We start from the raw sequence: 14,970 nt of genomic DNA, 5'->3' as shown, positions 1-14,970 counted from the left end.
ATAAAGTATTTATTTCCATTTAAATTTAGTTCGAAGATAAGTTCAATAAGGTATACGTATAGCATTCAAAAATGTCTACTCCCTATTTCGAAAAGTTCCCGTTTGAAATATATTTTAACACGACATGTTTGTATTGCAATAACATCTTTATAACATCTTTTTGACTCACATCTTTAATTTCTTCCGATGGGCAATGTTCAGATCCGTGTTAGCCTAGCTTTTCATAAATTTGTGGTTTCAAAACAAAACAAAACCGGGTCCTATACTGAGACAAAACCGAGTCCTTAAGTAATAAACAACATTGACGAAATAGGGTCCTTCCATTTTGACATGACCCATTTCTTTCGTTCCATGCACAGAAATGCAAATATTGAGGTGCTCATAGTGACTAGCCATGCAATCGCTGTGTTAATATCTTTCTTTCCGTACTTTTCTTTCCGTACAATGAGCACAATTTAAAAAAGAAATTAAAGAAATTCGTAGCAAGGTTCACTCAATTCACCATTTTCATGTGTCTTTTTACTTATTTCTCCATTAATCTAGATCGGTTGTAGAAAATATTACATCACACAATCGAAAATAGTTATATGTGTATGTTTATTCTTCAATGTCATTAAAAAAAACAAATAAATAAACAGAAATTCTACCTTTTCTCTGTGTGTTGATTGTCCGTCACCGTGCCGGACATTAGATACTATCGAGTCCAAACATTTTTTGCCGGGGTAGTTTATACACAGTGCTTATGTCATTTAAATTAAATTCCAATAACGACACACGTAATACCGTTTACCCTACCTTTTCATCCACGGGTTCGTAGTGTGTGTTTATCCGCGCGAAATGTACAGATACGTTTTTGCGAATGTTTGTTTACGAAAGGTAATGTAATAAGGTCAGACCGGTTCTTTTTATAATGCAGCGTTACACTGGATCTAAAAAGATCGATCGAGAACGATCGTGCATGTGTAAATGTAAACGCGAAACGGTCGATTCAAATAAAGGTACAAGTGTAAAAAGGAAAAAAACTAGACAACTGCATACATAGCTCAATTATGAGACCCTTTTCAACAATATTTATATATCCTTTTCATTTATAAACAATATTTAATTTGTTTAGCATTGATTGAAGAAGTTTTGTTCTTTTTGTAATTTTGGTGAACAAATAATGACTCTTATACCTGTATCTTTCCCTTCAGTTAAATCGACAGCCGTGTGACATAATACCTCTGTCCTACGACTATTATTTGTTTTAATTAACAGCTATTGCTCTTTGTGGCACAAAGCATTTTGAAATTTATCAACCGATTCCCAAATGGCTGACTTCGATCAGTGTTAATTACGTCGAGTATTGACCGCATGTCATCATTACATCGATGATCGGGACAGTAAAACAAACAATCAAATAAAGTGGTTGGAAATTGACAACAATATGTTTTTTTTTTATTAATATGTGTGAGCTGTTATGTCGAGCTGAGATTTATCTTTGTGTGTCCTAACATGAGTTTACTTTTATTTTCAATATATATTTCCCTAAGTAATTGCATTGCCACATAGCATGTCTGTTTTATGGTATAAACGTGTACTATAGTATAAAGTGCGTTTGTCTAAGGTTATGATCATTGTTTTCAAAGAGGTGAAAGTCCTATCTCCGTATGACAAACCATTTGAGTACTGTTTAATAAAAAGATGCTTTAAGATTAATTCGTCTTCAGGGTATACAGCTATAGGCTACAATAAAGACAATAAATTATTATATCACATTAGTCAAAGTGTTCTTTATATTCAAGATAGCTATACAAGGTCTGTGTCAGCTATCCATAGGGATGGAATTAATTTTTTTGAGACCTAAGTAATGATTTGCCGAACTACTAGTTGACCTCAAAATTTCTTGTGTTTTGTGTTGTAAGGTAGTTGTCTCATTTACGTTCACCTAACAAATTCTTTTATTTATTGTAATTTGTTGGCGACTTTCTTGTGTGGGGTTCCCCATTTGTGTATAGTCCACGTGGCTCAACCTCTGAAGTTGCGAGAATGAATTGTAATTGGTAATCTTTTACGTAAAATAAATGAAAAAAGTCAGTGGAAGAAAACTCGATTATAGCTTGAAATTTCTTTTGTGTGCTATAAATACCGGTGCTTCAAGCGCACTTAGGTGTATAGAAACAAGGCTAATATGGTCTTCTTTGGCACGATAAATCCTCTGTTGGGTTAATGTGACCAACAACTATTGTAACGTACCATTTATGATCCTATCAATTACTACAGATACTGTTTTCTAAAGGCAATTGATTTAACTCGAATAATTCAGACCCTCCCCCTAACCGATATCTTCTATACTCGCGAGGTTAATAAAGCCTTTGAGAGCACCAGACTATATCGACTAAGTTATTGGGATAACAGGTCTGAATCTGAATATGCATGATTTATTTACAACCTGAATTAAGCATAGAGTAATCAACCGATAGTGACCAATGGTGGAACCTTTAATTCAGTTGTGGTCTTAACTTATACATTACCCTGATTTATGAAACATTTCTAGTACATTAATTTATACAAACGGAACAAACAAATGAAAAAAAAAACACACAATCAAACGAGAACACTAAGTAAAGCAAAGCAATATTATTACTTTAAAGTGGATGAAAAACCATGATAGTTAAATTAATACTCAAACTATAAACACTTAAATGTGTACAAATAGTGTAAATCAATGGTAAGATCACATCAGATTTAACGCAGAATTAAAGAAAAAATAAAAAGTTGAATGGACAAAAAAGAAGAACTCTGTACAAGTGACCAATATACATGTATAACAGTCACGTGTATGTTGCCTATAGATGTCTTTTTTTTTATTTTTGTCGTTGGGTTACTGTCTCATTGATATATACAATAAAACTGTCTCATTGACGTATACACTACAACTGTCTCATTGAAGTATACACTAAGACTGTCTCATTGACGTATACACTAAAACTGTCTCATTGACGTACACACTAAAACTGTCTCATTGACGTATACACTAAAACTGTCTCATTGGCGTATACACTAAGACTGTCTCATTGACGTATACACTAAAACTGTCTCATTGGCGTATACACTAAATCTTTCATTTACATAGCATGTTATTCCTTTGAAATGCTTTTATGGTACTCGTTTCATTTCCATTCACATTAAAATTATCATGAAAAATACACAGTACCAATTCCTTCGTTTATGTCTAGAAACTGCCTCGGTGAACGATACGTCTTTGATGTATATGAAACATATTGTTCTAACATTTATTAAGAGGAAATCAAAGAAATTTTTACCCTCATCTGTTACAGAAAAATCAAGAGGATATCCGACTGTTTATTGACGAGATAAATCTCAAAATAGTTTTGATCCCATATATTTATTTTAAATGAATCAGTTTTAAGCGCCGTTTTGATATCCAGACGTCAACACCAATTACTCCGACATATACTACCCAGCAATCTGGGACCATTAAACAGTGTCTTACGGCTCTAACAAGAATATTTATAGAACTAGTAAAATAAATGTTTATGTGATGTATGTTTTCTCATGTTATAATTGACCAATGTTAATCATCCACTATTAGTTTGATAAACTATACTAGTATATGTTCTTGTCTTATGTGGGGTAAGGTTTTACACAACCTATAATGTACCTCTATATATTGGGGTGGGATCTTGTAGTATTGTAACAGCTATGATTGCGATTTATATTTATATTTTGACGAACTTTCATTTTTCCATCTTGTCTTTGACTAAAACCATTCTGTAGAAGTCTTTTTAATGTGTCAGTTTGTTCTTGATTGAGCACTATATTGTAATGAGTATAAACAAACCGCAAATGATCTTAATTGGTGCACTTTACAAATTACACACACAAATCACAGACGCACATACATATTTAGAGATAAGTCAAATTCAGTTGCATGAATATGAAGTTTCTTTCCTTGTTTAAGCAATTAAATATGTTACAACAATTTTTTGAACATACGATTCTTTTCAACAATCATTTTATAAAAATAAAAGCACTCTGAAATTACGAAAAAAATCGGATAAAATAAACAATCAAATCAAAATTCCATTTTCTACTTTTTTTAAATTAAGCGACAGCTAAATAATCTCAAGACATTGAAACTTCAAAAATAACAATAATAACAAGCACGATACTGTACATCAGAGAATACAACTGATTTATCTGTGATTCATATAGATTTTATCCTGTAAAAAACATGCAAAATCCTTTACTTTATAGTTAAATTGATTCTGTGATGTTGATCGACATTATTAGTAATATTAACTGGGAACCAAATAAAGTTGAAACAAGGCAAACAAACAAAACTGTAATAACATTTTACTTCCGTGTCATACTTACACTTGCAGTGTTTTATCATTTTTGAATTAAAATGACAATCTATTTTTCCGTCTAAAATTTTGTTAAAGTATACGAAAACAGATGCACACTCACAAAGGTACTAAATTTGCCTGGGGGTATTTGTTACTTTTGTTTTGAAATATCCAAATATATGAATTGAAAGTTTATCATGATTAAATAGATCTGAATAATTTGCTGCTATGATCACGAAACATTCTGGCAATTCATTAGCACATTGTTCAGTCTCTCTCTCTCTCTCTCTCTCTCTCTCTCTCTCTCTCTCTCTCTCTCTCTCTCTCTCTCTCTCTCTCTCTCTCTCTTAATGTAAGAAATGACAGCCTGGAAGCATGATATATTTAAAACAATAAACTGTAGTCATATACAACAGGTCTGATTGCATATACGCGTTTATTTTAGATACTGAACTGTACAGGAGTTGGACGGCATGGATTTGTTCTTTTGCTATCCTGATAAAAACACATCTCCTCAGTCAGATGATCTTACATCATTGTGTATAGATTCACGTTTTAATCACTGCATATCTTCACAAAAGCTCCATGTATGTGTATGCCCAGGGAAGAGATAGATTTTTGACACCAGTTGTTTACTATTAAATGCCAGTTCAGATAAACTTTTAAAATTGTGTTTATGATAAATGATTAAATGCAATATACGAATGTCGGTGCCTATGTAAGACTTACGTGCATTAAATACATGGATGCTAGATTCTCAATTCAAATGTCTAGAATAAATAAATACTACTGACCAAGAAGAATTAATCAATTTTGGTCGATCCCAGGGTTCTGATTTTTAGCAGATACAGTAACAATATATTAGGTGATTCTCCCCATTTTACATTAACGAATTTACTAACAATATATAGCCTAGTTGGTCGAGTGGTCTAGGGCGCTTGGTACAGTGCAGGTGGAGTTGCCACGATGTCACAGAAGCAAGGGTTCCAATCCCGCTGAGGGAAGAACAAAAATTTGCGAACGCAAATTTACAGATCTTACACTGTTGGGCTAAATTTGAGACGAACTATATATATAATTAATATCCTGTTGACACACACACGGCTTTTTGCTGAGAAGGATTCCATATTTGTGCGTGACAAAATTCAAAGAAAGGCGTAAATTTGTAATTTCCATGAACATATTTTCTAAATGTCTTGTTTAAAGTGGAAATAATGGTGCATGTTCGAATATTTGTTATAGAAGTGAGCGTAATCGGGTGTCATTTGGGGTTGTGGTCACACTGAGGTATACACCGCATCTTCTGTAATTCATATACCAAATTACACCCTAATGCCATTACATGTTATTGGATATACTACATTTACCATGATTTACTATCAAATAAGGGCACATTGTTGAAAGATCCTACTCCTAAATTATCGAAAGCTATCATAAAAGCATGGTGTAAATGATATACACCTTATCAATATAACGCAATCAGGGGTGTATCGAATACATGTAATTATTGCAACATTAACAGGAATCCATCATATTACGGATTGAAAGTATAAATTAAATTGTGAAATCTAGTAGATAATGTGATTGTTTTTAATCAGAAACGAACAGCAGGATTTTTTGGTAGGATCATCTCCATTTGTAATCATACCACATCTGCCAATTTTGTATAGCCACTAGTATTTCCAGACTCTTTTTGTAATAAAGTCGCAAATGTGTGACAACGATTTATTGTAAACAAAAATGGCCCAACATCTTAAGTTCCAGTTGACCAATGTTGTCATTTAAGCTAAAACTAGCGTTCATCCTTTAACACTGCTCTACCTTTATAGATAAGAGCAGAATTGTTTTTATTTTGAATACTATTCTATAAATGATGGGTGTGTATAGGTCATCTTTGAGGTGAAATAAAGTTATAACAAATTAAAAGAATGTACAGAACTATGTATAATGTATAGACACAAGATTGAAACTGCTATTTATTATATATTTCATCTTTTTGTTTTAGGCTGGTTTTATCTATAGGGCATACTCTAATCTGTTATGTAGGAAAGGCCAAGATGCTTTAAATGTCGCCAGGTAATGTAGTACATCGTCTTTATGTTACATTGCATCTACTTGTACAATAGCAGATATTTGATGGTTAATGAATGAACAAAAATACTTTATAAATTTCGTACATCCGAAGTGCTTTTCTAGGTTTACTTTCACAAGGAACGCCCAAGACCAAATATTTGAAAACCTGGGATGTATAAACACGTAGAAAAGTTAGGGGCTATATGACCAAGAAGAGACTTAAAAGGAATAGTCAAATTAACCAAAGATTAGCTTTGCCTGAAAGAGTTAGAACCTTTGTTTCTTTATTAATTCTCAGTTTATTAACGGAGGAAATAAAAAGTAGTAATGATGGAAAGTACATGCAAATGCTTTTTAAAGACAGCAAAATGCATTGACTAATTCTGTCTGCATGTGATGTACCTATTCACAGCTATTAATTGCAACATCTGCTATATATGTGTAAGACCTCGATACTTTTTGAAATATTTCACGGTAGTAGTATAGATATTTATATTTATGTTATCATTTTACTATTATGAATAACGAATAACTTATAGCCATGTTGAAAAATAGACTTCAAAATGCCAACAGACAGTTCAAACGTTTACATTAATTACGTTTAGATACAAGTATTTTAAACAGTTTCATTAGTATTTTGTACATCTCTGGGTTCTGGTTATTGTAAATACAGTTACTACTTGTCCCTGATAACCCTGGTGTTTTCCTATTATCGTTTTAAAACACGCACCTCAAAATACGTGTCTGACAAATTGTTTTGAAATTCTTGTTATTTGCATATTAACTTCATTCCTCTAATATACTTCATATTAAAAAATACAAAAACTTACTTTCCCCGTTAATTATTCTAGTTTTCAAAATGATATATTTGAAACACAAAAAGCACGAATCAATCTTTTTTTTTATGTTTCATAGTGTTTGCTCATAAAATATAAGAGTATGAAAATATTTTTATTCTAGAATTTAGTTGCTAACATACTTGAATATTAAATAAGAAATATAAAATATAGATAATTATATTGAACAATTTAAAATGACATCGATTGTAAATGCCATTCCTTCATTTTACTTGCAGACAAGCGTGTGACATAGATGAAGTAACTTTCAGCACTGCATTTATTGATACCGAATTACGACACAACCCTGTCGACGAGGAATCCATCTTAAAACTCGCACAAGCTGCTTCAAATCTTCTTCGTAAGTTTGTAATCATTAAAATTACAGCAAAATTGTTATTCTGTATAGATGAATGGGAAGAAAGCAATACAACACAACAATTCTGTGTTAAAAATCAGGTGTTCTTCACATTACTTTTTTTTGTATTACTCTCTAACAGGTGATCATCACCTTATCAATTCAAAGTGGTCCCGGATATCAAGTTTTGAGGGATAATTCCAGCATATTATCATGATACTTGATATACATAATGGATAACGTGTAGAATATTTCCGTGACAGAACATTTTCTACGATACAATATAGATTTACATCCAAAAAAGAACATTTGACCTTCCAGGAAATACGCTTTTTATCAAAACTATAGGAATTAAGATAAAACCTGAAGAACTTTTATCATACATTTTTAGGGATAATACTAACATTGAAAACTGGACATGAAGTCCTTAAAATAAGTAGCGTCGTATTACTATTTTAATCGTTACAGAAAGTTATTCCGTGTTTTCTGTATTCTTTAATCACGATCCAGCATATAGCCTTATTTTTCTGTGTAGTCCTAATTTCCCGCCCTTTATCCCAGTAGATCCATACCTTGTGGAACTTTCCTATTCTATGTATTGTGAATTTGTTCTCGTCCTAAACATGCATGATATATTTGCCACTGGACGTTATGCAAACAACAATTAATAAATGTCTTTTGGGTAATTTGAGGTCATGAGAATAGTTCAGTTTTTTTTATGAACCAAACATTATGTATAATAGCTTTTTCTCATTATTGCCTATAAAAACGAACCAAATTGAATACTTCTACGTCTTCTATATAATAGTAGTTTGAGACTCAAAGTCAGGTTTGAGGAAATTGGTCTCTAGAAAGGACTATTGAATATTACATTTATGTCAATGAACTTTTCTGTTATGCACTTTGCTAGCTGCAACAATGATCCACGATGTTATTGAAGGTTAAAATCGGAAAGCGTTGTTATTTGAATTGATGAAGGACAAAGTTAATCGTGATGGGACTAGAAATCCTTTATTATTTAGTTTTAAGCAGGTGTGGATGATTCGTTACAAATCACTTTTAAAAAATTCCCACCTACGAACATTCACCCTTTGCATTAAATCTAATAAATGTTGAATTTATAGCTCGTTGTTCAGCCCTCTTTATGTAGTAACCCCCAATTGATTGATATGGAATGCGACTTATTACTTGTATTGTTATAGAAGGGTTTGGCATGAAGAAGTCAAGGGTTAACAATGCATCTATCGTAGTCTGATCATATATCTCTTATGTTAATACTGAGATGCAGATATTACACGTATTACCTTGTGACAAAATTCATTTATTAACGAGGATTACTATTCACTGACAACATGTTTTTGTATGCGGAGGTTAAAGGAAATAAATTTAAATGAAATAGGAGGAATTTTATTTTTATTGATCTTAATTCGAAAAGTAATCGTAATTCCATTATTTTGAAAACTCTTTTGGGTTGCTTTCTTATTGACGTGTACCACACACCTTCCTATATTTACAAATAACTAATACCTAGAATTGTGCGGAGAATTGCATTCTCAGTGCATGTTATATCATGTTGCATGCAAACTTATAATCCCTGAAATTCTTCTGAAAATCAAAATTTCTCTGATTCATTAACCAGCTAAATGATAAAACAAAAAACAAAAACATTTTCCACTGGACGTTAAGTAACTAACAGTTAATAAATCAAACAAAAACATATGGCCTGTTTTAGTTTCAATGATACTGTCTTTTTTAAACACAGAAACAGCCTAGGAAACTAAGAAACAGCTAGATGTACTTTTTTCTGAATGTGTTTTCGGTAAAAATACTAAAAGGTTATAAAAAAATAATTTTAATAAAAAACTCACCATGAGCTTACTGTTAAAAAGTTTTAATTAGGTTAGTGTAACAAAGGTTCTGAATCTGTTTGTTGGTAGACTTTTTGATCAGCAGATAGACGCCATATTGCCATGTGTGTCGACGGTGTTCCATTTGATTTATTGTACCTTTAATGTTCTTACTAAAGTTGTGTGTCTGTTTGGCTATGTTACATGCAGCCACATCCTGTCAGAACGAGGACGTAAAATCAAATTCCTTGTTTAAGGTTAGGGCCACGCTCTCTGCACATAAAATACAATTGCAACAAGTCTCTTAGGACCCTGTTGATGGCATGTTATAAGGCAAACTTTTTGCTCTTTTCAACATATCTTTTTTATAGTCTCTTAGTATTGTACTTCGGACAAAGTACGTCTAGCTGTTTTGTCATTAAATATCAATTATCCTTTGTATATTTAAGGTAGGGAAATGTGTTCGATGCCTTTTCCTTTTCGTCTCATTATTTTGAAATGACAAAATGAAAATATAATTAGTTATTTCCTACAAATTGGCTTGACAAACAGATGGGACATTGTTTTTCAATTGACTGATCAGCATGGAAATTCAAAATAGACATTCACTTTCTTTTATTATATTCCCGAGAGTACTTTTATAAACAAAGAACAGTAGAATTTATGTAAAACGAATGATATGAGTACACTAACTTATCTTTGTTAAGTAATTTTTTTATCTCATTTTATATTGCCCAACAAAAGGTGCGTCTCAAATTTCCAAGTTACAACGAACGCAATATTTTCATCGCTAAAAACTTTACTACAGGGATAAAGATATCTTTAATTGGTAAAAACGTTTACTAAACCATATCACAAATATGGTCTCGATGGGGTTAAAATAATACAGATTAACGGGCCAATACTACAGAAAGTAGAAATAAAAGAATAGAGAAAAATTGGCAAAAAAGAAAAAAAAAAGAAAAAAGAAGAATAGAGAGATATTCCACATTAGTTTCTATTCTTAATTATTTTGGGCCTATTTATGGATGTTCTTTATAACAAACGGTGTTAAATACAACATACAGTACTTTGTTACTCATCACATGATGTCTGAGCAGAAAGAAACCCCTCAATAACTCTTTGAATAAATCGTGGGTGACTTCTCTATCAAGGATAAAGTTGTATGTCGTTAGGGTACCTTTTAAGTCTTTCTTTGGTGTCAAAGCCTATGTTGGACTGCTTACATGTATATAACTAAATATTACGCAGAGAAGTAATTCTATGAATGCCGTCAACTATTTGGTTTTATCCGAAGCTCGATATTCTCTGATCATCATCATTCTGCGATATATATTATGTATATTTCCGTTGAAGTTATGTCTGTTTTTCATGTGTTTAAATTAGCTGTCCAGGAAACGCGTGGTTGGCTTTTTTGCATGTTGTAAGCTGCACTTGTCATGTCTGTTTGATTAAATTGAACTCGTCTCCTGTTGAAGGAAACGATAGAATGTGTTTGTTTTATTCGTCATAATGATGTCTTGTTGATTATTTGTCGATCTGTTGAGGGCACATGCACATGTGGATGTTTGGTGATTGGTTGTATTATATTCGTTCCTTTTGTTGGTGGAAGCTTGTTGATATCTCGATCTTTTGTATTCTAAATATCAGTTGAAGAACCGTGTGCTTGTCTTTTCAAATATTTGTATGTTATGTTCGTATTTTCCGTTGTAGACATGTTGTTTTTCCAATTATAATGTATTCTCTTAATCCCTAAATATACATTAAAACTTGCTTTAAAACAATATAGAAATTTGATTTTTAAAAATGACAGATTTATTGCAGTTTTGATTAAATTTTTTTCAACGATGTCGACAATTAAAATGTAAAGCCTGGTTTAATTGAATCCATGCTGTTTTATTGTTAGTGCGAATGTTTCAAGTGGATGAACATTTTATAGTTCCTACATATTTTAAGACCTAAGCAAGTCATTGAAAATCAAACAAAAATGGTTAAAAGCATTCTAGTTTACCCCTTAATATATTAACGGAATTTATGTTTTAAGCCATTAGTTCGGAGTAACTATTTCAGTCATTTACAGCAAGTTTATTAGACGGTTACCATTTTTAGAAATTTAAAACAAAGTTAGCAGGTGCTTTGTTCTTCGTTTAATGTACAATTGGTGACGACATTAAATCTGCCTGTGTTTGTAAATGAAGATATTGTCTTGAGATTACTTCCTTTTGGCTCTGACATGAAAATTAAGATGTTATCTAAAGACGACTTTATTTTGCTGTTAAATATTTATTATGAACATTTCATCAGTTTGTCTTTATGTGAAGCTTGACTGAGTAAAGAAAATAATTACGTGCAAAATATTATTCCAGTATACAATCAAACTCAAGGGAGTCGCCGGTATGTATTAAGGCTACAGGGTTTACGGAAAAAGTGATTTTTGAAAGGCATTTGTTCATACACATTACGATGAATAAGTTCAATCTGAGGTACATTTCTAACGTTTAGAAACCTATAAACTTAAAGAAATGATTTCTAAAATTGACTATACAGACAAGACCTTCCAGGCTATACCAAGGTCAAAGTCTTTTATAAACAACAACCCTCTATCACCTATTAACGGTGATTGAACCAGTGCCTGGTGATATTTATTGCTGTTTCCGAATGCATCTTAGGAAACACAAAGAATATCATGTTATTCTCCAAGACGTTTAGTACAGAATTTATATGAACGATAAATCTGAATAATCCTTTTGATGTGCTAAATGAACACAGATTGAGGAAAAAAAATCTGGTAAAACTAAAGCTTGTATTAGTTTTCTGTCTTTAATCCAGTGCATTTTTTAATAATTATCGCTAGAGAATAAAGGCTATATATATTTATACAATGACAGTAATGAATTGATTTTAAGTTAAACATTTTTGTTAAAATGTTGAAGATAAAATTAAAACTGGGTGAATAGGATTACAGATGAGCAAAATATATCGTATGTACCCTGAAATTGACACACAACAATACCATGTTTACTAATCCACAGTATTGATGTCAGCATTATGGTGTACGATGCAAATAAACTCATCATAGATACCAAGTTAAATTTCGTACGCCAAACGCACGTTTTGTCTACAAGACTCATCAGTGATGCTCGAATAAAAAAAGTTAAAAAAAGGCTAATAAAGAACGAAGTTGAAGAGCATTGAGGACCAAAAATTCCGAAAGGTTTTGTTAAATACAGCTAAGGTAATCTATTCCTGGGGTAGAAAATCCTTAGTATTTCGAAAAAAAAAGTTTTGTAAACAGTTGATTTATAATTATGACAATGTCAATGATAGGTCATGTCAACACAGAATTACTGACTACTGCGCTGGTGATACCCTTGGGGAGGAAACCTCCACCAGCAGTGTAACATTGACTGTATCTTCTCTTGTGAACCTTTTGAATAATTGGGTATAAAAATATGACACTCTGGACTTTCTTGTTTGATAGTAAGTCACGCAGAGAGACTTTGCAAGGATATTTAATATATGAATAAAAAATATAAAGAATATAAAAACATAAAGTTGATGGCACATGCAATTAGAATGGTGCGTTTTTTTTTATCTAAATGAAATTGAAAGTGTTATATTTCGGATTATTTGTTGAAAGTCTTATTTTTGACCGCACCGAATACGCGATTGTTATATTTTTGCCGCCTTGTTCAATCTGAATTTACATAAAATATTTTTCACTGGACAAAAAGCAACACTAAATTGAAAGTCCTTAAGTCTTTAATAAATTCACAGTTTCACAGCCTCGTGTATGGACTATCAGATTTCAACAATATATTGGACATAGACATTCTTTATCAGTACTAATATATGAAGTAAAGCAACGGTTTGTTTGCAGACACAACTAAATATAATTTGGTTTAGATATCATTCAAAGCAATTGAAAAAGATTATCTAAAATTTGGCTTCCATTTATTGTGTAAAGATATGCTGTTAAGATATTGACCTGAATATTGTTATGGTATTTTATTTATTATTTTTGTTTAGTTTTTACGTTGGTCTAACTACTCTTTGCAGATGGACAGATTTTCAACATTTTTTAGATCAGAAAAATTCTATGTTACAGTTTTTATGAAAGCAAAATAGAATCTAAACATGAGGAACAACTTAAGACCGTACTTACCACGAACAACATGACGGGTGCCACATGTGGAGCAGGATATGCATACCCTTCAGAAGCACATGAGATCACCCCTGTATGTTGGTCGTGATTCTCGATTCTCGACTTATGAGTTTGACTATCCCTTTGGTATCTTCGACCTTGATGTTAAGAAATTGACCTTATCAATTCTAGGCTATTTTATTTTATTATTTATATACATGTATAGCATTTATGTTTGAAAAATGCTGCATTGGTCTAACTACTCTTTGCAGATGAATAGAATTAAATCATTATTCAAATCGGAAAGGTGTTTTAACACATTAGTTATTAAGGAAAAATACAATCAGAATGTTTTAAATAAGGAAGAAATTATATATTCCTTAAAACCTTGCCTTGTCTACACGTATACAATGTAAAAGAATTAACAGCATTGTCTGCGTTATAATCAGAATCATACGTATTGTTTTCGACAAATTGTCAGTTAATATCAATCACTCTAGACTCCCATAAGGTAAAACTTGATGTAAGATTTTCTAAATTACTAAGTTTTACAATTGGTTTAAGGCAATTTCCATTCATTATAATCATTTCAGTGGAACTATCGAAGAATCTCGATGTAAAACGAGATATAGTTATAAGACGAATACCTTTTTTATTATCGTGATTGGCTTCGTGTGCCAACATAAACGACAGACTTTACAAGTCTCTGTGAAATTAGTTTTCTAATCATGTTTTATGCATTCGTTTGGAGAGGACCAATTTCCTTAAATACGAAAAGTCTAAATTAGACGAGCGTTAGACAATTGGGTTCTTCTACTAATGAGAGCTTATTGATAAAGTCTTTGGTATGCCAATCGAAATTTCATCTGACAGGAAAAATAATCTCAAGTGTTTTTTTTTAATTTGCGCTGAAATCCGCACGTGCTAAATATGTATGGAAGTAAACAATCAACATCAAATTGATGTCCGTGTATAGATCATAGTATATATTTAGCTAGATAAGATATCAAGCTTTAAAGATATAATTGCTTCTAATTCACTGTGAACTATTAACTTTTAGAAAATGTTTTACAACTGGTTTGTTAATGACATGAAGTATAAACTAAACGAACAATAATAAAATTGAGAATGGAAATGGGGAGTGTGTCAAAGAGACAACAACCCGACAAAAGGGCAGAATAATTATAGAATTTCAAACGTCATAAATATGCATTTGCTTAGCTGGAAGATAACCCTATTCTTCATTATATGAATTCTTCCGACAATAGTAGGACTAGAACAACTATGTGTACATTCAACAGTAACGCTGCAATAGTACAGTAATATGAAGGATAGCGTCTGGAAGAACGTAGCTATACTC

At 31.9% G+C, this 14,970-nt stretch overlaps 1 protein-coding gene across 1 annotated transcript in view; it reads left to right on the top strand.

Annotated features, from left to right (window-relative positions):
- The first annotated feature begins 5,566 nt into the window (after positions 1-5,566).
- The window catches only part of LOC127736649 (guanylate cyclase soluble subunit alpha-2-like), a 32,785-nt gene continuing 23,381 nt past the window's right edge, over positions 5,567-14,970 (top strand). The window contains exons 1-3 of the mRNA XM_052247207.1: positions 5,567-5,602; positions 6,358-6,428; positions 7,501-7,622. Coding sequence (XP_052103167.1) covers positions 5,567-5,602; positions 6,358-6,428; positions 7,501-7,622 — 229 coding nt within the window. The remainder of the gene's footprint in view (positions 5,603-6,357; positions 6,429-7,500; positions 7,623-14,970) is intronic.

The sequence above is a fragment of the Mytilus californianus genome, unplaced genomic scaffold (assembly GCF_021869535.1).
Source record: "Mytilus californianus isolate M0D057914Y unplaced genomic scaffold, xbMytCali1.0.p SCAF_35, whole genome shotgun sequence".
In the NCBI taxonomy this organism is placed as follows: Eukaryota; Metazoa; Mollusca; class Bivalvia; order Mytilida; family Mytilidae; genus Mytilus; species Mytilus californianus.
The sequence above is the reverse complement of the archived record's forward strand: the minus strand, read 5'-3'. Positions and strand labels throughout refer to the sequence as shown.